A 25000-nucleotide genomic window follows, 5' to 3' on the forward strand; every position below is an offset into this window, starting at 1 on the left:
TCTCATTTTTGTTGTTTAAATTGAAAGAGAGAGAGAGTCTCGATGGTGCGCAGACACCCCCACCCCCAAACCCACCCCGAGAAGGGCCCCTCTAACCGTGCCCTTCGTGCCCCCAGCGCCGGCCCACTTCCCGGAGAAGATGGGGCGTGAGGTGGTGCGCATCGGGCAGACGGCGGTGCTGCGGTGTCCTGCGCGCGGCGACCGCCCCATCGACATCCTGTGGTCCGTCGACGGGCGCCGCCTGGACCCCCACGCCGACCCCAGGTGGGCACACAAGGACTCTAGGTGAGGAGGCGCCGAGGAAGGAGGGAAGGACGCCTCCGTCAGAGGGGACGTCAGTCCATGTACTACACAAGTGACACATACTAAATAAGGGCTAGATATATTCTGAATACATACTCATCGCTTGTGATCAGGTGATAGGTTCCATTTCAGTGACCAAGACAAACAATAACAGTGACACTGCAGTAGCTCTGGCGAAGACAAGAATAGTCATAGTAACAGAACCTAAGACTTCACAACCATCCCCACATCTGCTCAGCATCAGCCATAACTTTAAACACACAACAGCAGCAACAATAGAACCCTGCAATCCTTCAACCCTAAAACCTCACTCAAAGACCCGTCTCTCCCCGTCAAGGATTGAGGTTCGCGAGGAGGTCATAGACGGTGGCCTGACCTCGGAGCTGGCCCTGACCTCTGCCGCCAGGTCACACTCGGCCACCTACACCTGCCACGCCGCCAACGCCTTCGGCAGAGACACCAGGAACATCGAGCTGGTGGTGCAAGGTCCGTGGGGGAGAGTCCCTCCTGTCGCGTGGTTTTGTCCAGTTCGTTAGCATCGCTGTGTCTTTATTGAAATACGTGTGCATTCATTTTCCAGGTATTTTGAATGTAATTATTCACCAACCTATCAATATAAGTTAATTTGGCGATTTTTGAGAGTAATTCGTCACTATCTATTTCGCATGAATTGAAAAACAACAGCAAGAAAGTCTACCTCACACAACCGTAATAAAATCCAAACACCTTCACCAATAACCACATCAACAACGCCTATCTCACACAACCTTCATCAAACAATAACCACGATGACGACAGCTCTCGCCTGCCGGCATCATTGAAAACACCAGCAAAAACAATCACACCAATAAAACTTCTCTCACCCACCCTCCATCGAGCACAATAGCCCCAATACCAACCCCAACGCCCCTCTCACCTCCCCGCCCTTCCCCAGAGGAGCCGGAGCAGCCCAAGAACCTCCGCGTGGTGGAGACGCACAGCCGCCGCGTCAAGCTCTCGTGGACGGCTCCCTACAACGGAAATTCTCCCATCCAGAACTACCTCATCCAGTATAAGTTAGCTTCCGGTATGTGTAGGAGGAGGGCCGTATGAGGGGTAGGTTAAGTGTGAGGTAGCCCCCAAGGACAGTATGGGGTGGAGGGTATAAGGTAGCTTCGGTTACGTTTGCTTCTGGCAAGTGCTGAGTCCAGGAGAAGTTGTAGCTTACAGTGAGACAGTTTCCGTTGGCCACAAACCGATATATGTTGGCACATCCATGTAGTAATGTCTCATGGAGATAAAAAAAGTGTACTCTAAACCACGATGTGTTTTACCAATTACATAACAAATGTTATGCAACAATTTATATATTTTTCCGAGCTAGGATTCCGTTTCAATAATAATGTAGTAAGTTGTTGATCGAATCACCGTTGATAAGCCAGCTATATTTCTACTGACCAGTGATCTCTTCATGATGTAAATGTATGGCTATAAATATGAATAACTGTGAATATATAAATCTAGAGTTATTACGGCAATTGGACTTTCCCATTCATCAGTGTAGAATTGGACTGATTACCTCTATGTTAAATATTGATTAATGATGGCGATATCAATCTAAACTGTACATTATCTATGAGTATGAATTAGTGAAATGTGAAATGCGTTTCACAAAACATAAATATAACATCATAATTTCATACTAATTATTGTGTTTTCCACCCCCGCCCCCCTCGCTGGTCCATTTCACCCCCCTCCTCGCCCCCTCCTCCCACCCCCTCACTAACACTCCCAACCCTGCCCCTTACCTCCCCCTTACCGTTTTCCTACGCCCCCTGCCACTCCCCCATCACCCCTACCCCTCGCCCATATTTCCTCCCGTCCACTTCACCCTTCCCCACTCACACCCCTACCCCGGCTCCCCTCCCCCTACCGCCCTATACCCACCCACCACAACCCCCGCCCATCCTCCCAACCCCCGGCCGCCCCCAGAGCCTTGGCCAGGGATGCCGGAGCAGCTGAGCGTCCCCGGCGAGCAGACGGAGGGCGTGATCCACGAGCTGGTCCCGGCCACCGCCTACCACCTCAGGGTCACCGCCCAGAACTCGCTCGGCCTCGGCACGCCCTCGGAGGTCATCCAGGCGGCCACCGACGAGGAAGGTGAGTCAGGGAAGGAGAAGGGGAAGGAGGGAAAGGAAGAGGGAAGGAGGGAAAGAGAGCAGGAGGAAAAGCAGGGAGAAGGAAGGAGGGAATAATGAAGCAGATGAGAAGGAAGACGGGTAGGACCAAGAAAATGAAATAGATAAATAGATGGATGGCGAGAGAAAGTGAAAAGCAGAGAAATAGTGTGTGTGTGTGTGTGTGTGTGTGTGTGAGAGAGAGAGAGAGAGACAGAGAGAGAAAAGTAGGCACCGCTTTCCCAAGCACAGCCAGAACCCCCTCCTCACGCCCTCCGCCCGCCCGCAGAGCCGTCGGGGCCGCCCTTAGAAGTCCGCGTGACGCCCGAGTCGTCGACCTCCCTCCGCGTGACGTGGGAGCCGCCCGCGAGGGACCTGTGGAACGGCAACATCCTGGGCTACTACGTGGGCTACAAGTCGCACGTCCACGCCACGGACTACAACATCCAGACGGTCGAGGTGAGGCCCCCGCCGGGCGTTGCGTTGCCTCGGAAAGTTGTTTCGTTTTTCGTAACAGTTTTTAGTTGTTTGTGAGATCATTACGTTGTTTTGTAACATTTTAAGTTTTTGTGTATGTGTGTTCTGTAACTTTTTAGTTGTTTTTAAAACGTATTTAGATGTTTTGTAAAAAAAAAAAAAATGCGTTTTGTAAAAAAAAATTGTTGTCTTATATTTTTGTTGTTGTTTTGCAACACTAATTAGTACTTTTGTAGTATTCAGTTTTTCTGCAATATCATTCAGTCGTCTTTTTGTAGTAGTATTTAGTGCTTCGAACACCACTTATTAGGCCTTTGTGATCCTCATGGAAAGCGCTTTAAGTATAACGCAATTTGTCATGATGTAAAAGAAAGCGCTGTTTGGTTTGCATGGCATGTGCGCATGCAAACACAAACAAACACATTCATTCATAAGCGCACACAAACAAATATCCACACTTACACGCCCTCAAACAAACACCCACCTACACATCCACAAGCAAACACCCCCACACTTACACACCCAAAACAAACAAACACAGACACCCACAAAACACCCCCACACTCTCTACACAACCCCCTCCCCTTAATAACCCCCCTCCCCCCCCAGGTCGGGTCCGCGTACGGGGGCAGCACCACGCTGTCGGGCCTCCAGCAGTACACGCGCTACGAGGTGGTGGTGCAGGCCTTCAACAACAGGGGCGTCGGACCCCTCTCGCCCCCCGTCATCGCCACCACGGAGGAGGACGGTGAGCCAGTGGGGGGCTGGTGGTGATTGATGGTGATTGATGGTGATTGGTGATGATTGAAGGTGACTGGTGGTGATTGATGATTGGTGGGGTTGGTGGTGACTGGTGGGATTGGTGAGGGTTGGTGGTGATTGGTGGGGATTGGAGGTGACTGGTGGTGATTGGTTGCGGCTGATGGGGATTTATAAACGTGTTTGATGAGAATGACTGTTAGTGCTTGATAGCGACAGTGACTGACGGGAGTGATTGATGATGAATGATGGTAATTAATGAAGATGATTGATGAGAGATTGACAGTCATTGATACTGACTAATGATTATTGAGATATATGTTCTGGATGAGTCCTAAAAGAGAAAAAAACTGCAGAGCATTTATCCTGATGGTGAGACCAACATAAATTCCCGATTATGATGTGAGATGAACATGGTGCCACTTCACCTTCATCTCCTTTTCTGTGGCGGAGGCAAAGGAGGGCATTCTGTTGCCTTAGACTTTTGATTTAGAATTCTGGCTTTTTATGTTGCTATAATTACTATTAGACGAGAGATAAAGACAAAATTGCATGATTTGCCATATTGCAATGAGGTTTTAGTATTACTGAGTTAATTACTGAGAGGATACGCCAACTGTGCCTAAAAGGATAGCAGTCTTGTGAACCTGCTCGTCATGTGATCTCTGTTCACACCTGCTTTCAAATCTGAGCTGAACTGCGACCGCGGGGCACCGCTCCTCCCCCGGCAGTAGCATGCCCAGCTTCCCCAGGGGTGCCTCGAACCCATGCCCCCCCCCCCACCCATTCCTCTAAATGTACCCCCCTCCCCCAGCCATGCCCTCCACCCCCGCCATGCCCCCTCCCCCGCCGTGGCCTAACCCGTGCCCTCCCCGCAGCGCCCAGCCTGCCCCCGGAGACGATCCGGTGCGAGGCGACGTCGTCCCAGAGCATCTCGGTGGCGTGGCGCCCGCCGCCCGTGCGCGGCCAGAACGGCCTCATCAAGGGCTACCGCGTCCTGTACCGGCCGGCCACGGACTACCCAGGTACGTAGCGGCCAGAAGGTCCTGCCCTTGCGTTGCCTTGAGCGTTTGCGTTGTTTTGGGGTCAAAGCTATACTGGGGGAAAATGCTTGCGTCCATTTCCCCCGCTTTTTTATTCTCGTCATTCTGTTATTTTTTGCCAACCCTCATCCATGTTTGTCTGTTAATTTTTGCCTTTTTCCCTTGACTTCGGCGGGGGAGACCTCTGCTGGAGCACCGGTTAATCCTTTCGATGCAACCACAGATCCTCCACACCAACTCGATACTCCCTCGGCAGATGAGGAGGCTCAGGCAGAGACCACGGCCGAAAGCACCAACATCTTCAGCCTCGAGAAGTACACCAACTACAGCATCAGCGTCCTCGCCTACACCAGCGCCGGCGACGGGGTGCCCTCCTCGCCCGTCTACTGCAGGACGCTGCAGGATGGTCAGTGCCTCCCCGCCCTCCCTTTTCGGTTTCTTGCGTTCTCTGTGTTGTACGAGGGGCTGGGACGCTCTCGGAAGCATTTCGGGGTTTTGTGTTATATTTTAGGTGTTGGAGTGATTTCACTTAGTTTAGTTATTGACATAGCCATACTTTTGATAAGTATAGTTTTAAATGGAAAGTGGTATAACCATACATTCATTATATACGTAATCTGATAACAATCACATCTGTGCTATATTTTACTTACATCACGACTCGATGAAAGAACATCCACTAAGATAAAAAGAACGCCATTTCACTTTCTTTCTCCCCCCCCCCCCTGTGCCCCTGCAGTGCCCGACGCCCCCGCCGGGATCAAGGCCGTCATCAGCTCTGCCAAGACGGTGCTGGTGACCTGGTTGCCGCCGGCCAAGGTCAACGGCATCCTGACCAAGTACACGCTCTACATGGCCGTCAGCAGCCAGGGAAGCCGGGTCAGTCGGTCCTCGAGTTGGAGGCGCACGTGGGCTCGTCTCCCTTGCAACTCCACTTTTTCGTTGTTTCTTCGAGTGTGCCATATCTCTTTTATTACATTTTCTTTGTGCATTGCTTATGAAGGGGATTTACAGTTATTATTTTGGGGTGTATGTGATTATTTACTGAAAATGATGTTGTGCCAATTACTCACTCATTTATGAACAAAAACTATTTGTGACAGAACTTCACCTGCTTTTTTGTAACGCAGTAATGATTTAACTAAAGGTCTTTCAGCTGAACTGACGATAAAGTGAATAACCTGACGCCCTTTTTAGATCTCGCAATTGCCTTGATAACGTCTTTCATATTTATTTTCAATTGACTTGCGTGTGACCATACTTAGAGTAACTTGCTTTCGAATATGCAGTTGGATTTATGTTGAACTTGCTCTTGACTTGGTTACCGCTGGGCCTTCTTGTAAGGCTTCTTTACCTTTTACCACTTGGCTTTTCCTCTCCTCCCATGCCTTGCGTGGACGTGGCTCTTGACCTGTTGACTCTCATTCTTGACCCTTTAACCTGCCTGCACTTGGCGCTCTAACACCACTAATTTCTCCTTTGCTTCACCTGCCTTGACTTTACTTTCTACCACCAACCTTTTACCACTTTATATTTCACCATTTTCCTCTCGTTTACCCTAACTTACTTTTACTAATCTGTCACTGAATCCCTTCCATTTACCCCAACTTTCTACCTTACCTTTACCCCTTCGACAGTTCATAATGAACCTGTCGCTCACTTTCACTTACCTTTCTTTTTTTAACCCTTTGTCTCTGCAGTTCGACCTTCCCCAGTCCCCCTCGTTTACCTTACTTACCTTTACCCTTAACACTTCCGGCAATTCCCCTCTGCTTACCCTCCTCCCTCGCCCCCAGAGAGAGCTCCCCTCCCGCACCCTTGGCCCGGCCGAGACCTCGTACGTGGCGGAGAGCGTCAGCACCAAGGACAAGTACGAGTTCTGGGTGTCAGCCTCGACGCAGAAGGGCGAGGGGAAGGCCACGGGCAAGATCGAGGTCCATCCGAGCAGCAAAGGTAAGGGGAAATGTGCCCTTTTAAAGGGAGTGAATGGAGGGAAGGGGAAGGGATAGGGAGGGGAGGGGTTGGGAAGGGATAGGGAGGGAGGGGAGGAAAGGGAAGGGATAGGGAGGGGTTGGGAGGGAGGGGAGGGGTTGGGAAGAGATATGGAGGGGAGGAGTTGGGATGGAGAGGGATGGGGAGAGGGAAAGGAAGGGTAGAGTTTGGGTCCTTTCAGTTGGAAAGGGAAGGGAAGAGGTAAGAAAGGAAGTCAGTCTTGAGCAAGATTGAGGTCCATCCGGGCGGAAAAGTTAATGAGTTGCCAGTTTCATAGTGTTGCATAGGGACGTAAAGTCACCTTTTGGGTAATTTTGGTTGCTGAAGTAGGTAGAAGGAAAGGGAGAAAGAAGGATGGACAGGGAAAAGGGGAAGGGAGAAAATAAGAAAGATATGGAAAGAGGAAAGGGAGAAAGTAAGAAGGACATGGAAAGGGAAGGGAGAAAATAAGAAGGGCATAGAAAAGGGAAAGGGAAAGAGTAAGAAGGACATGGGAAAGGGAAAGGGAAGTGTTTGAGAGGAAGGGAGTAAAGGAGGAAGGAAAGGGGGTCTGTTTTGGTTCTGTTTGCTGACAAGACCCGAGGTTCTTCTAAAAAGTGAGACAGACAGAATGGCACTATGAAGAGGGAGGCAGTTTAGATTCTCTGAAACTTTGATTTGTCTCTTTCTTTCTCTCTCTCTATCTCTATCTGTGTGTTTGTGTGTGCCCAAACGCGCGCATGTGCATATACTCGTGTGTGTTCTGCTGACAATGCCCGCCCATCGCCCGCCCTTGGACTGAGCGCCCTCTCGCCCCTCCCAGTCAGAGCCCAGATCGCGTCCTTCGGCGGCCCCCTGGAGGTGGCGTGGAAGGAGGACGTGCGGCTGCAGTGCCATTCCGTCGGGGAGCCTCCGCCCGAGATCGAGTGGAAGCTCAACGGCAACAAGATCACGCCCACGGACAGAATACAGGTGAGAACGGCTCTGTAGGTCCGGGCGTGTGGCGTTTTTTCAGGAGATCCAGGCATGTTGTAATTTATTATTATTATTATTTTCTTCTTTTTTGGGGGTGGGGTTAAATCTGAGGGTATTGAGGTCAAAGTACAAATGCTGATGGTGTGATATTATGAACAAACAAAACGCTAACTCCAATGTTTCCTTAGATATTAGAGAAATCTGTATGATATAATTCATAAAAATACATTTTCATAAGCCTCTAGCCCTCCCAGGCTCTCTCAAGTATTTAAAATAATCCTCAAAAAATATAAATATGTTCCGATGTTTACAACGAACAACCCAGAAGAAACGGGGCTGCTCGAGTGCAAACAACGTTTTAACTTAACTAAATTAAAGGTTATAACCAGTGCATTGTCATCATTAATTCTTTTATGCCATTTTGTTCAACTCTTGTCGGTTTATTTCAATTCACAGATCATCTTTTTTTACGAATGAATAGCACAAAATAGCAAAGGAATTCCATGAAGGACACGCAGTACAAAGTATATCCACTACAGGATACATAAAGAAATAAAAGCATTTACCATACCCCTCATAGCATGGAAATAAAAACGTACATTATCGTCTATACATAACAGAAAGGAAAGAGAGACCACCACGCACCCATTGCCCCCCCCCCCCCACACACACACACATATTTATTCCCCGCCTCGATCACACGCACCACAAACAGACAGACAGACAGACAGACAGACAGACAGACAGACAGACCCTAATCTGTTCCCTCGCTTCCCAGGACCGCCCCAACGGGTCCCTCTTCATCCGGGACGTTCAGAAAACGGACGCCGGGAACCTGAGCTGCACGGCCGTCAACGCGCACGGCACGGACACCATCACGTACATTCTAACTGTGCAGGGTGAGTGGGAATGGAGGGTGGAGGTTGGAGTAGGGAGGAGGTACCAGGGAGTGGGGAGTGGGAGGGATAATTAGTTAATGAAAATCTAAAAGCTTTCGTGTAGTGAGGCCTATACTTTTTCTTCGTTAGGTAATAGGAAATGAGTGTGAAACGAGGCAGATAAATCTCCTTTCATTGGAAGCGGAAGTAAAGAGTGCATGAAGTGATTCCGATACTTTTCATTCTCTTAGACAGGAACATAGATCGAGTCTGCCGAGTGTCTTCCAAATGGGTATTTCCATACCATTTTTAAATTAATTTTGAATATTGTAATATTTGTATTTATGTATTAAGTTGCTTATCACGACCCATGGTCTGCAAATACTGGTTATTGATCTAAGGATTCCTTGATAATATCAGTTAACAGATGAAATATTTTGTTTGTATTTACGCGTGAAATTCAATGGATAGTCCACAAATAGGGGATAACTACGCCAAGCAAACGTAATCCTTCCTATGTCACAAATCCTATAAAAAAAAATCCCATGTTAGTGTACTTAGAACGAAAGCATGAAAGATTTCCTGAAAGCTGAAATATACTATTTTTTCTGTTCACATAGACAGTTTCGGAGCACAATCCTCACAGATTCTTCAACATCACTTTACACTCTCTCCCCACCCTCAGTCCCGCCCGCGCCGCCCACGCTCTACGTCCAAGGGAGTTCCAGAGACGCCCTCACTCTGCGCTGGAGCCTCCGCCCGCACCACGCCCTCGTCAGGGGCTACATCCTCAACTACAAGAGGGAATACGGCAACTGGGAGGAGGTGCGCTTCCACACTCGTTTCATGTTGTTTGGCGTCGGAGGAGGTGCCTTCCGGTGTTTGTTTGCAGTTTGCGCTGTTTTACGTTCACATTTTTTCATCATTGTTGTTTTACGTCGGAGGAAGTGTGATCCCGTTTGTTTACATTTACTGCTGTCGCTTTGCGTCAGGAGCTGGGACCTTGGGTGCGTTTACATTTTTGTTGTGCATTCGTTGGAGGAGGTGTGAGTGTCTTTGTTTACAGTTTTTGTTGTTTGCGTTAAAGGAAGTAGGTCCCTGCGCGTTTGTTTACGTTTTTCTTTACGATAGAAGAGGTGTGATCCTATCTTTGTTTACATTTCTCGTTTTTTTACGTTGTAATGTTTTTTTCTTCTTCATATGTCTCAAGAGAATCATTAATTCCTTAGGAACTGCAAAGCAACGCTTATAATTGCAGTTCTGTTTACTAACAACAACATTCGATCTACTTATGGATATGCATACTATGTTTTTTTCCCTTTATAATATATCTAAAGAGAATTAGTAAATGCTTAAAAACTGTGATACTACTTATGACTGTACTCATCATTATTAACAATATTAGTCTGTCTGTCTATGGAAATGTAAACTGTAAAAGGTTTTGCATTATATTTTCTATGAATTATTTTGATGATTATTCTTATGGCATTCACCATCACTCTCCTCACAATCATTCCCTCGCCCCCCACTCGCCCCCAGGTGGAGCTGCACACGGCCAGAACCACGCACACGCTGTCGGGGCTCGTCTGCGGGTCGCGCTACCAGCTGTACGTCACGGCCTACAACAAGGTGGGCACCGGCCTGCCCTCCGAGATCCTGACCACGTCCACCAAGGGATCGGGTGAGTCGGGGCCTCGCGGTGGGGAGCCCAGGAGGAGGATTTCTGAAGGCTCGGGGGGGGGGGGGGGGAGGGAGGGGGGGGAGAGTTTCGTAATGAGGGTGAATAATGATGTTACTGGAAATCGTAATAATGATGATGACTTTGATCTTGATAGGAATAGTAATAATGATAATGATTGTAATAATGTAAAGAGTGAGTAATATTGATAATGGTGTAATATTGTTGATAGGAATAGTAATAATGATATTAATGGAGATAATGATAATAATGATGATGGTAATGATAATAGTGTACAATAGTGCCAATCCGCATCACCATCATTATGGTAATGATACATGATATTATAAATGATACCAGTAATAGCAATGATGACGATGATGGTAATGATAATGATAAAAATTAGGCAACAAGGTAACGAGAATACTACTTTTTATCAATGTTAAAACTGTCGTTTATATAAAAGGCGACCTTGATCATAAATCTACCTTGTCTGTTCCATTCTCAATGACATTTTTGATAGAAAATTACATTCCATCTATACGTCTGAAGATTATTCTTTCCATTTATTTGAATGGCAAAACATTCTACCGTGCTGATACAGGGCTGGAAAAAAACTTCTAAAACAGATTAACTGAAAATGCCATCCAGTCTCAGTAAACCTGTGTTGGCATTTCTTCCCTTCCGCGCACCCATGCAAACCTCCGAAGGAAAGCCGTCAGAACAAGCATCCACACTCCAGCCTATCTCTAAGCCATAATTCCAACCTTAATTTCCTTCGCCTTCTCTCCCTCTCGCTCGTCCGCCTACTTTGCTTCGCCCGCCCACGCCGCCCACGCCGCCCGCCCAACAGAGCCGGTCGTGCCCAGCCGCTCGCGAATGCTCGACGTGAACTCGACGTCCGTGCTGGTCCACCTGAGCACCTGGGGCGACGGGGGCTGCCCCATCCTCTATTACGTCATCGAGTACAGGGCCGCGTCGTCCAGGGTGAGTGGCCAGGGGGAGGGGGTGGGGGGGATGGGTCTGTGATGTTTGTTAGTGGTGATGATTGTGTTTGTGTGTATATATATATATATATATATATATATATATATATATATATATATATATATATATATATATATATATATGCGTGTAATATCTCTTTATATTATATGTATTTATATTATATATCTTTATATCATATATATTCATATTATACATCTTATATCATATGTATATACAGTATTATTGCATCGTATACATGTATTATATACTTTATATCACCAACCCTACATCTACAAGAACGTATCTATACATCCTTCCAAGGCATTAATTTCTCACGCCCCCCCCCCCCTCGCCCCCCCAGGACTGGATCTCGGTGGCCAACAACGTGGCTCCGAGCGAGAAGACGTACGTGATCCGCGACCTGATCCCCGCCACGCGCTACATCGTGCAGGTCAAAGCGCACAACCACGCGGGCTCCAGCGAGGCCACCTATGACGTCACGACGCTCACGCCGGAGGGAGGTGAGGATATACGCGGGGGAGGGGGAAGGGGGGGAGGAAGGGGGGGCTAAGGGGTTTTGAAATGGCGTGGGGGTTGGGGGGAGGGGGAGTAGGGAAGGAAAGGAGGGGGTTAAGGGGTTTTGAAATGGATTGGGGGTTGGGGGAGGGGGAGGGGGGAAGGAAAGGAGGGGGGTTAAGGGTTTTTTAAATGGCGTGGGGGAGGGGGGGAGGAGGCGAAGGTTAATGGGAAGGGCGGGGCGTGATTAAAGGTGCTTGAGGGTCATTTAAAAAAGGGTTCAGAGATATGACAACAAAATAGGAAATATATTTATTTAAATTTTCTGTTTCATATAAAGCCCAATAGAGCGGTAGAAGGAAATGGTGAGTCTTCGATAAAAGAACAGAGCTGATAAGGAATGATCAGGGTTTAATAAAAAGAGCATATGATAAAATGAACTAAAACCGCTCGGAATATAATCCTTCATATATAAAACATATAAAAAATGGCCTAAATGTATAATAAACCGTTTAATAAAGTGGGAAAAAGCACAGCATCAGATTGAGTTAAATTCAACACCTAGATATAAAAAAAATGGTCAAAATGTGTAATAGATCGTTTAATGAAGTATTAAACGACAGAGCATCAGATTAAATTGATTAAATCCCCCCTCAGTCCTCCTCCCGGGCGAGGACGGCGCGAAGGACCGGGCCATCTCGCCGCCGCTCTACCAGGACCTCCGCGTCGTCATCCCGGCCGCCGTGGTCGTCGTCATCGTCATCGAGGTCATCATGGCCATCGTCTGCGTCTTCAGGAGGAGGAGTGAGTTGCAAGGACGCGCGTCGGGGCTCATTTCTTTTTCTTTTTTTAAGGGAGGGACTTTTTTTGAGGTAGTTTTTTTATCTTTTTTAATTTGGTATTTTCTTTGCGATTAGAGTTGAGTCCTGGTTGAAAAAGTATATATATATATATATATATATATATATATATATATATATATATATATATATATATATATATATATATATATATGGGAGGGCTTTATCATTCACTTTTTGAGGTGCTTTTCTCGTCGTTTGATTTAGTCCTATCTTATAATATGACTTTCGTCTTCACTCTGTTTTTATCTTATTCATCTGGTCCTTCGATCAAGTCCTATCATGTCTAACCCCTCCCCCCTCCCCCTCCCCCAGAAATGCGCGAGCGGGGCAGCTCTGGCGGCATCGCCGAGTCGCCCTCGACGGCCCAGATTCAGAACCAGCAGAACCAGCACCAGCAGTACTCCGCGCTGCCGGCCAACACGCCCTCCACGCAGGACACCAGCACCAACAAGGATTCCTCCGGTGCTGCCGCGGCGCTCGCCTCTCGCATGGCTGTTGAGGGCTGGGTCCCTCCATAGTTTTTTTTCCCGTTGTTTGGTTTTGAAAGATGTATTGATTTCTGTTCTTGAGTGACGGGGTTTTGTTTCCTGTGTTTCTTAAGTATTAGATTTTTTGGAGTACTGTATTTACATGTATCATTATTATTATTTCATGTATTTTTGTTCATTGATGTTCATTTGCAATGTTTCTTGGATGTTGCACGACAGTAGATAGTGTGCTTCGATAGAATTGTCATTTAATTTATTTCTGTATTTTTTATTTATTTTATTTTGTTTTTTGATGTATCAGAACACCAGCATCTGTGTTGTCTTTTATTGAAATATTTACATCCTTCTGCATTTCAGTTGGTTTATTTCATTTTATTGGTATGCATTTGTACTTAAGTATTTCTATTTTAATGTCATGCTTTATATTAATGTTGACTATCTGCCTTATTTTTTGTTATTGCCGTTGATTTAGTTTTAAAAAAATCATATGTTAAAGCCAAATACTGTTGTTTGCTACGTATTATTTCCTTTTTTTCCACACAAATGACATAGTGTAAACCCTGTGTCTAGCATGATCTTGTCTCGATTCGTAGCTGTGTCCAGGAATAGACGAGGCACAGCGAAAGCGCGTAAAGGTTTCCTTTTGTAAATGTACCTGTTGTGTATTTTTCATATCCTTTGTAGAAAATCTATAACTCTATATGTTTACATCTAAATTATATATCTGCATCTTAAATTTGAAGAATATTGAACTGAAATACATCTTTTATTTGCACTCTGTTTGTCTTCCATAATCTCCTTTGTTCATATGTGTCCTCTATAGAGTATGTTTGGAAGATTACAAATGGATTTTCAGGAATATTTGTAGCAATTTCACAACTAACTTTTATCGATGATCAATAATTTCACGTAAATATCTTTCAGTGTTTGTTTGCTATGGTATAACGTGTCATTGTTGAGCTAAACGTTTAATACTAGTGTTTATTACTAATGTTTGCGTCTTTATATTTTCCAATAAATCATATGTAATGTATTTTTCCCTTTTCCATTTTATTTTTCCGATATCATTTCTGATTTGCTTTGGTTTTGGTGAAGAATCAAGAATTTATTAAATATCCCGATTTTAAAGTTGATTTACCTTTTTAAGTCAGCCTAGGATTTCACTGCCCTTGTGTTACCGCCTTAGCTTATTCTTTCGACATCTTTATTTATGATTAATTTACCTCTTTTGTGGGATACATAATTTTTTTATTTCACAGTCATCCTATCGTGATTCTCCATCGTCCTTTGTTTTTACGTTTCTGTGATTCTTTTTTACACGATATTTTGTAGGTTTTGTAGTTTTTTTCTTTCCAATCTCACTATTTCGCCTTGATAAATAAGACATTTTAAAAAAACTTGAAGTCCTGCTCACTTCCCTTTCACAGAACACACAAACTACCCCATAAGAAAAACAAAGAAAGAAAGAAAATAAAAACACTACCCCCCCCCAAACTTCGAATCCTTCCCTCTTACCTCCCCACCCACCTGTCGCCCTCCCCACCCCCTCCTCTCGCCCCCTCGAAACGACACGCCGAATTTCTCCTTGAAAACCTCTTCCCACTCGCCTCCCTCACTGACTGACGTCCCTCTCTCCCTCGCCAACAGAGTACATCGAGGACATCTGCCCTTACGCGACCTTCCAGCTGCCCGCCGTGCCCAAGAGCCAGTACGGCGAGAGCACGGACTCGGGCATCGTCTACTCCGGGCCGTACCACTCCGTGCAGGGGGCCTTCGTCTACCACGACCCCAAGATGGCTCCTCTGGAAACCTTCCCTCTCAGACATGTACGTTTGGGGAGGGGGTATTGGGGAGTGGGTTGGGTGACATGGGGGGAGGGGTTTGGTTATGGGTTGTGGCTATGGGTGGGTTAGGGGGCAGTGGGCATGGGTGAGTGGGGACGGTGAGTAGGCTGGGGGAGTGGATAGTGGGTGGGGTGAAGTTAGCGGGCATTGGTGGGTGGGTGGATAGAGGGGCTAAGGGTATGGGCGGAGAGACAGTGGAATGAGCGAATGTGAGTGGGTGCAAAGGAGGAATTCAGCGAAGTGGCGGGGAAAGAGTCCATATTGTTTGTTCCTTCCTGTGGGCGATTGAGTTTGTTTGGTAGTGACATTTGTTTGTTGCATTTGTTTGGCTGGAAAAAAAGTTATGAGAAGAGTTATTGTAAATCAACTTAAAAACGCAATTTGGTATTATTTTGTTACATTAACCCAGAGGAAAATTAATAAATATTAATTATTCCAAAACTTATTATAATAATGATGGTAATATCAGCAGATATAATATTTACAGTAGTAGTGATAGTAATAAAAATAATAACAAGTGATGATTATAATTGTAATAAGAATGATAATGATGATAAGGATAGTGATAGTGATAGTAACATAATAATCATAATCATATTAACGTGTGACTAATGACAGTGATAGTGATAGTGCTACTATTACTACTACGACTACTACAACAAAACTATTAGCAATAAAACAATTACAAAACTATCCATACAAAAAAAAATCGATGCCCAAAATAGCACCTAAGACAACAACAACAGTAAAAAAAAAAAAGATAACTTACATAGCAAATGACTCATGCTAACCGTGACGTCACTTCCGGCAGCAAAAGGAGCCGGAATACACGAAGGTGCGGAGAAAAGGCAGGCGGGACCCGCACGTCGAGAGCACAGGTGAGCGCCACTTGCACGCGTTCGTTGTTGCTCCATGTTTTTGGTTTTTCGATTTTTTGTGTTTTTTAGTATTTCTTGCGTTATTATTGTTATTTTATTATTTTTTAATGACAAAATGGTAATGTGTTTTTTAGTTAATTATCTGTTACTATTGTTATTATTTTGCTTTTGCGTTTCTGCGGTATTATTATCTTTGTTTTGATTTTTAAAAATATATTTTTTTCTTGTTTGCGTTCCTGTTATTATTTTTTATTTTACTTTTGATATGTGTTAATGGTTTTGTTTTGTTGTTTGTGTGTCTGTGGTATTTCGTTATAATCCTCAGAGTTAGACAACTTCCGGAGTACAGATTCGGTGGCGTCGTAGATGTATATTCTGTAACATCAAAAGCCCTCTTAATCAACCACCCTTCCTATCGATTTACGACGCCTTTTAAGAATCTGTCGATCCTATCTTCCAATCTCGCGCCCCAATCCCCGCCCGCTTCCAATCTGCAGCTTCCTATCTCAGTTCAGTTCAGTTAGATTTGCGAAGTCATGCTTCGCCCGGGCCTTCTCTCTGGAGTGGCCCGTCATTTCCTATCTATCCGTGACATCCTTTTATCTCCCTATCCTGTCATCAGTCCCGCCCTGATTCCCGAACTCCCCCCGCAGAGTCAGACAACTTAGGGAGCACAGACTCGGAGGTGAAGAAGATCCTGTCGCTGCACATGCCCATCAGCGAGTACGACACGCAGGGCAGCGACTCGGAGGGCCCCGGACCGAGAGACTCGCCCCCGACCTTCGCGGAGTCGGCCGGTCTCGCCCACGCCCACATCCACGCCCATCCTGCCCATAGTAGCAGATCACGTCCCGAGTCTGCCATAAGTCAGATCCGAAGTAGTACGGACATCTTCAAGCACCGCGTCAGGAGCAGACAGCAAGGTGAGGGCGCGGGGAAGAGGTCCTGGGGGGTATGGGGCGAAGGACCTGGGGGAGGGAGCCTTGGTATAGGCCGAGGGACCTGGGAGAGGTACCTTGGTATGGGCCGAGGGACCTGGGGGAGGTGTCTTGGTATGGCCCGAAGGACCTGGGGGAGGGAGCCTTGGTATGGGCCGAGGGACCTGGGGGAAGAGGTCCTGGGGGAGGTGCCTTGGTATGGGGCGAGGGACTTGGGGGAGGGAGCCTTGGTATGGGGCGAGGGACCTGGGGGAGGGAGCCTTGGTATGGGCCGAGGGACCTGGGGGAAGAGGTCCTGGGGGAGGGAGCCTTGGTAAGGGCCGAGGGACCTGAGGGAGGTGCCTTGGTATGGGCCGAGGGACCTGGGGGAAGAGGTCCTGGGGGAGGTGCCTTGGTATGGGCCGAGGGACCTGGAGGAGGGAGCCTTGGTATGGGCCGAGGGACCTGGGGGAAGAGGTCCTGGAGGATGGTGCCTTGGTATGGGCCGAGGGACCTGAGGGAGGTGCCTTGGTATGGGCCGAGGGACCTGGGGGAAGAGGTCCTGGAGGAGGTGCCTTGGTATGGGCCGAGGGACCTGGGGGAGGGAGCCTTGGTATGGGCCGAGGGACCTGGGGGAAGAGGTCCTGGGGGAGGTGCCTTGGTATGGGCCGAGGGACCTGGGAGAGGTACCTTGGTATGGGCCGAGGGACCTGGGGGAGGGAGCCTTGGTATGGGCCGAGGGACCTGGGGGAGGGAGCCTTGGTATGGGCCGAGGGACCTGGGAGAGGTACCTTGGTATGGGCCGAGGGACCTGGGGGAAGAGGTCCTGGGGGAGGTGCCTTGGTATGGGCCGAGGGACCTGGGAGAGGTACCTTGGTATGGGCCGAGGGACCTGGGAGAGGTACCTTGGTATGGGCCGAGGGACCTGGGGGAAGAGGTCCTGGGGGAGGTGCCTTGGTATGGGCCGAGGGACCTGGGGGAGGGAGCCTTGGTATGGGGCGAGGGACCTGGGGGAAGAGGTCCTGGAGGATGGTGCCTTGGTATGGGCCGAGGGACCTGGGGGAGGTGCCTTGGTATGGGGCGAGGGACCTGGGGGAGGGAGCCTTGGTATGGGCCGAGGGACCTGGGAGAAGAGGTCCTGGAGGATGGTGCCTTGGTATGGGCCGAGGGACCTGGGGGAGGTGCCTTGGTATGGGCAGAGGGACCTGGGGGAGGGAGCCTTGGTATGGGCCGAGGGACCTGGGGGAAGAGGTCCTGGAGGATGGTGCCTTGGTATGGGCCGAGGGACCTGGGGGAAGAGGTCCTGGGGGAGGTGCCTTGGTATGGGCCGAGGGACCTGGGGGAGGGAGCCTTGGTATGGGCCGAGGGACCTCGGGGAAGAGGTCCTGGGCCGAGGGAGGGAGGTCCTGGGGGAGGTGCCTTGGTATGGGCCGAGGGACCTGGGAGAGGTACCTTGGTATGGGCCGAGGGACCTGGGGGAGGGAGCCTTGGTATGGTCCGAGGGACCTGGGGGAAGAGGTCCTGGAGGATGGTGCCTTGGTATGGGCCGAGGGACCTGGGGGAAGAGGTCCTGGAGGAGGTACCTTGGTATGGGCCGAGGGACCTGGGGGAGGTGTCTTGGTATGGCCCGAAGGACCTGGGGGAGATACCTTGGTATGGGCCGAGGGACCTGGGGGAGGCAGCCTTGGTATGGGCCGAGGGACCTGGGGGAAGAGGTCCTGGGGGAGGTGCCTTGGTATGGGCCGAGGGACCTGGGGGAAGAGGTCCTGGAGGATGGTGCCTTGGTATGGGCCGAGGGACCTGGGGGAGGTACCTTGGCATGGGCCGAGGGACCTGGGGGAGGTTCCTTGGTATGGGCCGAGGGATTTGGGGGAAGAGGACCTGGGGGAGGTTCCTTGGTATGGGCCGAGGGACCTGGGGGAAGAGGTTCTGGGGGAGGTTCCTTGGTATGGGGCGAGGGACCTGGGGGAAGAGGTTCTGGGGGAGGTTCCTTGGTATGGGCCGGGGGACGGGGGGGAAGAGGTCCGGGAGGGGGGAGCCTTGGTATGGGCCGAGGGACCGGGGGGAGGTTCCTTGGTATGGGCCGAGGGATTTGGGGGAAGAGGTCCTGGGGGAGGGAGCCTTGGTATGGGCCGAGAGACCGGGGGGAAGAGGTCCTGGGGGAGGTGCCTTGGTATGGGCCGAGGGACCTGGGGGAAGAGGTCCTGGAGGATGGTGCCTTGGTATGGGCCGAGGGACCTGGGGGAAGAGGTCCTGGGGGAGGTGCCTTGGTATGGGCCGAGGGACCTGGGGGAAGAGGTCCTGGAGGATGGTGCCTTGGTATGGGCCGAGGGACCTGGGGGAAGAGGTCCTGGGGGAGGGAGCCTTGGTAAGGGCCGAGGGACCTGGGGGAAGAGGTCCTGGGCCGAGGGACCTGGGAGAGGTACCTCGGTATGGGCCGAGGGACCTGGGGGAAGAGGTCCTGGGGGAGGTGCCTTGGTGTGGGCCGAGGGACCTAGGGGAAAAGGTCCTGGGGGAGGTGCCTTGGTATGGGCCGAGGGACCTGGGGGAAGAGGTCCTGGGGGAGGTGCCTTGGTGTGGGCCGAGGGGCCTGGGGGAAGAGGTCCTGGGGGAGGTGCCTTGGTATGGGCCGAGGGACCTGGGGGAAGAGGTCCTGGGGGAGGTGCCTTGGTGTGGGCCGAGGGACCTGGGGGAAGAGGTCCGGGGGAGGTGCCTTGGTGTGGGCCGAGGGACCTGGGGGAAGAGGTCCTGGGGGAGGTGCCTTGGTGTGGGCCGAGGGACCTGGGGGAAGAGGTCCTGGGGGAGGTGCCTTGGTATGGGGCGAGGGACCTGGGGGAGGGAGCCTTGGTAAGGGCCGAGGGACCTGGGGGAAGAGGTCCTGGGGGAGGTGCCTTGGTGTGGGCCAATGGACCTGGGGGAGGGTGCCGTGGTAAATGCGTCGGGACAGGAGGACGAGTGTTGGTATTGCCTCTCGATTGCCTTGATAGGTACTTTTATTGTTAATGGTGATTCTGGTGGTTATTGGTATCGTTACCGGCATTAGTATTTGTTATCATTAAGGTTATTTTTAGGTGCTATGAGGAAGTATCTGCGGAAGTACATTTACTGTTGGATATTTGTTTTGTGATTGAAGTATTGTCCGCATTCTTTAGTTGGGAAAATGATTATTTAGTCTTTTTTTTACATTAAAGACAAAACATACACACACACACAACAACCCATCTAAATCCACACCAACAGCCACTCGCCAACCCACCCACCCAAACACCCACACTTACCCTCCCACGCACACACACACACACCTACACCCCCACACCCACACCTACAAACCCCCCACACGTGAGGAATTCATGACGAGCAGATTGTGACAGAAGCAACGAAGGGAGGAACAAGAAAACACACGAATTTGCCGAAGGCCTTTTCGCTAATGCTCGTCAGCGCATTAGCGAAAAGGCCTTCGGAATATTCGTGTGTTTTCTTGTTCCTCTCTTCGTTGCTCCTGTTGCACCCCCCGCCCCTCCCCCCCACGCGCAACCAACGGCCTGCTCCTCCACCCGCAGAACCGGTCAAGTCGCAGGAGAACAGCAGCTCCTCGACGGACACCTCGAGTTCTGGGCGGAGGGCGCACCCGCGGCGGGGCAAGAAGTCCACCAAGCGGCAGAGTCGATCGACCTCGAGGACGGGCTTCGAGGAGACGTCCTTCAGGTGAGCAGGAGTCAAGGATATATATTTTTGTTTATTTATTATCAATTTCTTTATTTATTCATTTATTTATTTATTTGTCGTCGGTGGTGAGGATTTTTTCTTTACGGCGGTGTGGAGGGGATACGAGCTGAAGATTTTTTAGTTTTAGTTAGAGAGAAAAGAAAAATGGTTTGTAGGTATTTTAGACAATATGAATAATAAAAAAGAGAATGGGATTTTTGTGCGTGTTTTTAGTGTCAGTATTAAGAAAAAGAAATTAATCCTTATCATTTTTCTCTTTAGATATTTGCTTTTTTGTAGAGGTTAGTCTAAATAATTTCTTAGAAGCATTTCATTTTGATGAAATGGGCTACGAACCCTTTTTTTATAATCATTATTTGAATTTTTAAGAAAGGTTCACTCTTTCGCGCTGGGATTTTATGAATAATTAAGAAATAATTATATGATTTGCTTGAAGGAAAAAAGAGAGAATATTTAAGTCAAATTGAGTGACTGGGTTTTGTATGAATGTTTGTGGTTAAACATAAACTCTCTTATATGGTTTGTGTTTTGTTTATTTTGTTAACTAACCGAGACTTACTTTGCATGGTGACAAAACTAGGAAATTATATTATTTGCATAAACAGGGATATATATATATTTTTTTTTCCATTAATTTCTTCATTTTTAGATATTTGCATGTACTGATATTCATGTATTGCAGCAGAGAATTTAATGGTAAAAGGAAGCCAATTTCATTCATTTTAGGTGATAGAATATTTTGCTATTTCTGTTAATGCTTTTTTGAGTGAGGAAAAAATTGTTTTGTAATATGTTTTTGATTTACTGTTTTGTTTGACATGATAGCCATTATGTAATCAGATAGAAATTTATATTTCACCTCTATCTCTATCTCTCGTTATTCCTTTGTTTGTTTCAAATTTCCCAACCATTGCCATACCCATGAGGGAAGAATCATACCACCATATATGCAATTATCACAAATTCATTTTACCACAAATTCACAATTTAAAAAATGGAAAAGAAAATATACAAAAAATATATGTGTGGCTCGCCATTAAAAAAAGATAATAATGATAATAATAATAATAAAACAGGGTATTGTGATACATGCAGTAGAGAGAAAAAATGTTTATTGTAAAACCGCGTGTGCAAGGGCGTGTAGCGAAGCCGCGGTGGATCTTCCCCATGGCGCTTTGGTTGGCACTGTCTTCACGCAATTGGCCTCCTCTCCAGGACTTGATCTCATCGCTATGCTCTTGTTTTATTGTTTTTTCTACTTCCTTTTTTCCACTTGAATTTTTTTTTTATTATCATCATTATTTGGTTTCTTTTCGTTTCTCTGTTTGTTATGTGATTCGGAATTCTTATCATTAGTATTTCATTTTCATTTTCATGTGGATTGTAGATATCTATAATGATCATTAATATGTCTTGTTTTTTCTTCTCCGTCCTTTTTTTTCACTGAAAATGTGGTTCTGAATCATCATTATCATTCTCTTCTGTTTATTTCTTTGATTTCTTCTCCTCATTTTCCTTTCCACATGAACTGCAGCTCATGATTGCCACCATTATTACTTTCTTCCAATCCTCTTCCCTTTCTGATCATTACTCTCACCATCTTTACTATTCATTTCCACTTTCGTTTTTTCATCATTATTTTCTTCATCATTGCCATCCATTTTCACTCCCATTCATTCATCACCATTCTCCTCCGACTTCCATTCACCTGAACTTCTCACCTGAGAATCACTTCCACTCACCTGTAATCATTTCCACTCACCTGAGAATCACCATAGGACAATCACCTGTTTACCGCGTGTGGGAACCTAGCCTTGTACGCCGATTCTCTCCCAGGCCAATCAAGTGAGCAGGTCGCACCGAGCTTTGGAGGAGGCCGACCCCGTGGGCGTGCGGGCGGGCAGAGCGGGCGAGGTCAGTCACCCAAGCCTCTTGACTCATCCACACACCCACCTTTGGTTGTTATCCACACACACACACACTCCAAGACCTCATCACCGCCCCCTTTCCCGTTCTTGGATCTCGCCTCCTCGTGTGTTTTGTTTCTATTCTTGTTCTTGCTAGCATCTTGTGTCTATTTCTGTCTCTTTTTTCCTGTCTGTTTGCCATGGGTCTATCTCTGTCTCTTTCTGTCTTTCTCTCTATGTCTTTGGTTCCCTCTCTGTTTGTCTCTATGTGTTTCTTATGCTGTCTGCCTGCTGCTTCTCTCTCTCTCTCTCTCTCTCTCTCTCTCTCTCTCTCTCTCTCTCTCTCTCTCTCTCTCTCTCTCTCTCTCTCTCTCTCTCTCTCTCTCTCTCTCTCTCTCTCTCCTTCTCCTCTTCCCTCTTTCTCCCTTTCCTCCCTCTCACTCTCATTATCTCCCTCTCTCACTCATTCTCTCCCTTCCTCTATCTGTCTATCTCTCCTTTTCTCCCTCTCCCTCTCTCTCTTTCCTTTCCTCTTTCTACCGCCCCCTCTCCCTTTCTCTCTCCTCCCTCCCTCTCACTCTCTTATCATCTCCCCTTCTCACTAATTCTCTCCCTTCCTCCCTCTCTCCCCCCCCATGGCCCCCACCCCGCCCCGAGTGACCCTGTCGAGACCAAACCGGTGTGGAAGCGAGCGTGGTTTCCCCTCATCTTGCGCGTGGCCCTTGGACCTCCACGGACCCTGTGCGTGGGCTTGATTCACCCTGTCATGTCAGCCAACTCACCCTTTTATTCCTTCTGCTTGCTCGAGTGTTGACAACGTGTCACCCTGTCTTCTACTTCTTCTCCCTTCGTCCTCTTGTCTGTCTCCTCTCATTCTTTCTCTCTATCCGTCGTCCCGCTTTGATGGTCTTACCCCGTCTTCTTTTTTTAGTTCTATTTTTCTTCTAATATTGAGAAAAAGAAGTTTTTGATACGTCACAATTTACGATCCAAAAAGGACATATAAAAAAGATCGATAAACCACAACCCATATTTTCAAGGATTTTTCATTCTTGGTCTTTTTTTCTAGTCCCATAACTTGGTTTTCTCTGAAAAGATTTTGAGATTTTAGCCTTTTGTTTTTCTCTCCTATCACTGATTCCACAAATCTCAACGTCAGCTTCTTTCCTTCCCATCCATGATTGACGGTTTATCACCCTTTTCAAGATCACTTGTCTTTTTCCCCTCTCTTTATAAACATGTTTTTGCTTTTTAACAAATGCTAAATCCTGTGTCTCTCTCTCCCAGTGAAAGCCTTCCTCCTTCGTTCTAGATCCCACTCAAATCCCTCTCATGTTTTACTTTGCATTCCATTCGATTTATTGTTGTTTTTTCACTGATTTCATTATCACCCGCTTTCTCCCCTCCCTCCCTCCCTCTCTCGTCTGTCTTCCTCCCTCTCCTCCCTACCTCCCTCCCTCCCTTTCTTGTCTGTTTTCCTCCCCCCCCTCCCTTCCTCGTCTGCTTTCCTGCCTCCCTCCCTTTCTCGTCTGTTTTCCTCCCTCCCTCCCTTTCTCGTCTGTTTTCCTCCCTCCCTCCCTTTCTCGTCTTTTCTCCCTCTCCCTACCTCCCTCCCTTTCCCGTCTGTCTTCCTCCCTCCCTTTCTCGTCTGTCTTCCTCCCTCCCTCCCTTTCTCGCCTGTCTTCCTCTCTCCCTCCCTTTCTCGCCTGCCTTCCTCTCTCCCTCCCTTTCTCGCCTGCCTTCCTCTGGCTCCTTCTCGACCCCTCCCCCCCCGATCGACACACTGTGTGGCCCCAAATCGCTGTCTGCAGACCCTCCCAGCCACCCTTTGTACTTCTCCCCCGCCGATAGAAGTCTGATTGCACCACCCTTTAACATAGGAGGATGTACCCTTGCCCCGCCTGGCTTATCTTAACACTGGACACGAATCCACAGGCAAGACTTTAATGGTAGACTTCGGATTTTTAACTTTATATCTCTAGACTGTAGCCTTTTGAAAGCCCGTTCATAGGATTTGTTGATATATATATATATACATATACATATCTATATATCTGCATACTGGAGTAGTAGCAGTGTTTATTTTCTCTCTCCCTGCATGCCATGGGGAAACTTGTGTAAGAAGTTTCTCTTATCTTGTTAAAAAGAATCTTCATGTTGCAGCCAGGTCACTTGTGCTATTTGCTCGGTGGTGATGCGCGCCGGGACGGAAATTAGAGAGAGATTACAGACATGAACAGGGTAGAGATTAAGGATTGTGAAGCCCGCCCTCGTATGGAGAAAGGACGTTGAGTTCCCATTTTCTCTCATTTGCCTTTTTACTTCGTTGCCATTCGTATTCATAAATGCGAACGATAAAAGGAAACTAGGGATAAAAGATGTAAATGGTATATTCTAAATAGATAAGGATTTCTTACTATTGTTGTTGTTATTAGATTTAGGAAGTGCTGAAGGGCCAAGAAGTGAGTCTGATTCAGCACAGTGACTGTGTTGATAAGGTCATAATAGGTGGTCTAGACGTGCACGGAAGGCGAGGGATACCTTCTCATGCCTTTGGGAAATTAAATCTTTTCTGGAATTCTGAGCGGACGACCTACCGAGTTCAACGCATAATATCTATTGGTATTGATTATA

The 25000-nt window shown here is 47.8% G+C and overlaps 1 protein-coding gene across 1 annotated transcript in view; it reads left to right on the top strand.

The window, feature by feature from the left end:
* The window catches only part of Dscam4 (Down syndrome cell adhesion molecule 4), a 136475-nt gene that overhangs the window by 103204 nt on the left and 8271 nt on the right, over positions 1-25000 (top strand). Inside the window, exons 19-40 of the mRNA XM_070115492.1 lie at positions 117-285; positions 641-789; positions 1238-1369; positions 2275-2442; positions 2749-2918; positions 3546-3684; positions 4574-4720; positions 4962-5144; positions 5478-5617; positions 6535-6691; positions 7533-7681; positions 8463-8583; positions 9248-9387; positions 10102-10243; positions 11094-11227; positions 11589-11748; positions 12401-12547; positions 12919-13068; positions 14742-14920; positions 15750-15816; positions 16470-16739; positions 20294-20438. Coding sequence (XP_069971593.1) covers positions 117-285; positions 641-789; positions 1238-1369; positions 2275-2442; positions 2749-2918; positions 3546-3684; positions 4574-4720; positions 4962-5144; positions 5478-5617; positions 6535-6691; positions 7533-7681; positions 8463-8583; positions 9248-9387; positions 10102-10243; positions 11094-11227; positions 11589-11748; positions 12401-12547; positions 12919-13068; positions 14742-14920; positions 15750-15816; positions 16470-16739; positions 20294-20438 — 3358 coding nt within the window. The remainder of the gene's footprint in view (positions 1-116; positions 286-640; positions 790-1237; positions 1370-2274; positions 2443-2748; positions 2919-3545; positions 3685-4573; positions 4721-4961; positions 5145-5477; positions 5618-6534; positions 6692-7532; positions 7682-8462; positions 8584-9247; positions 9388-10101; positions 10244-11093; positions 11228-11588; positions 11749-12400; positions 12548-12918; positions 13069-14741; positions 14921-15749; positions 15817-16469; positions 16740-20293; positions 20439-25000) is intronic.

This window comes from Penaeus vannamei, chromosome 37, assembly GCF_042767895.1.
Source record: "Penaeus vannamei isolate JL-2024 chromosome 37, ASM4276789v1, whole genome shotgun sequence".
NCBI lineage: Eukaryota > Metazoa > Arthropoda > Malacostraca > Decapoda > Penaeidae > Penaeus > Penaeus vannamei.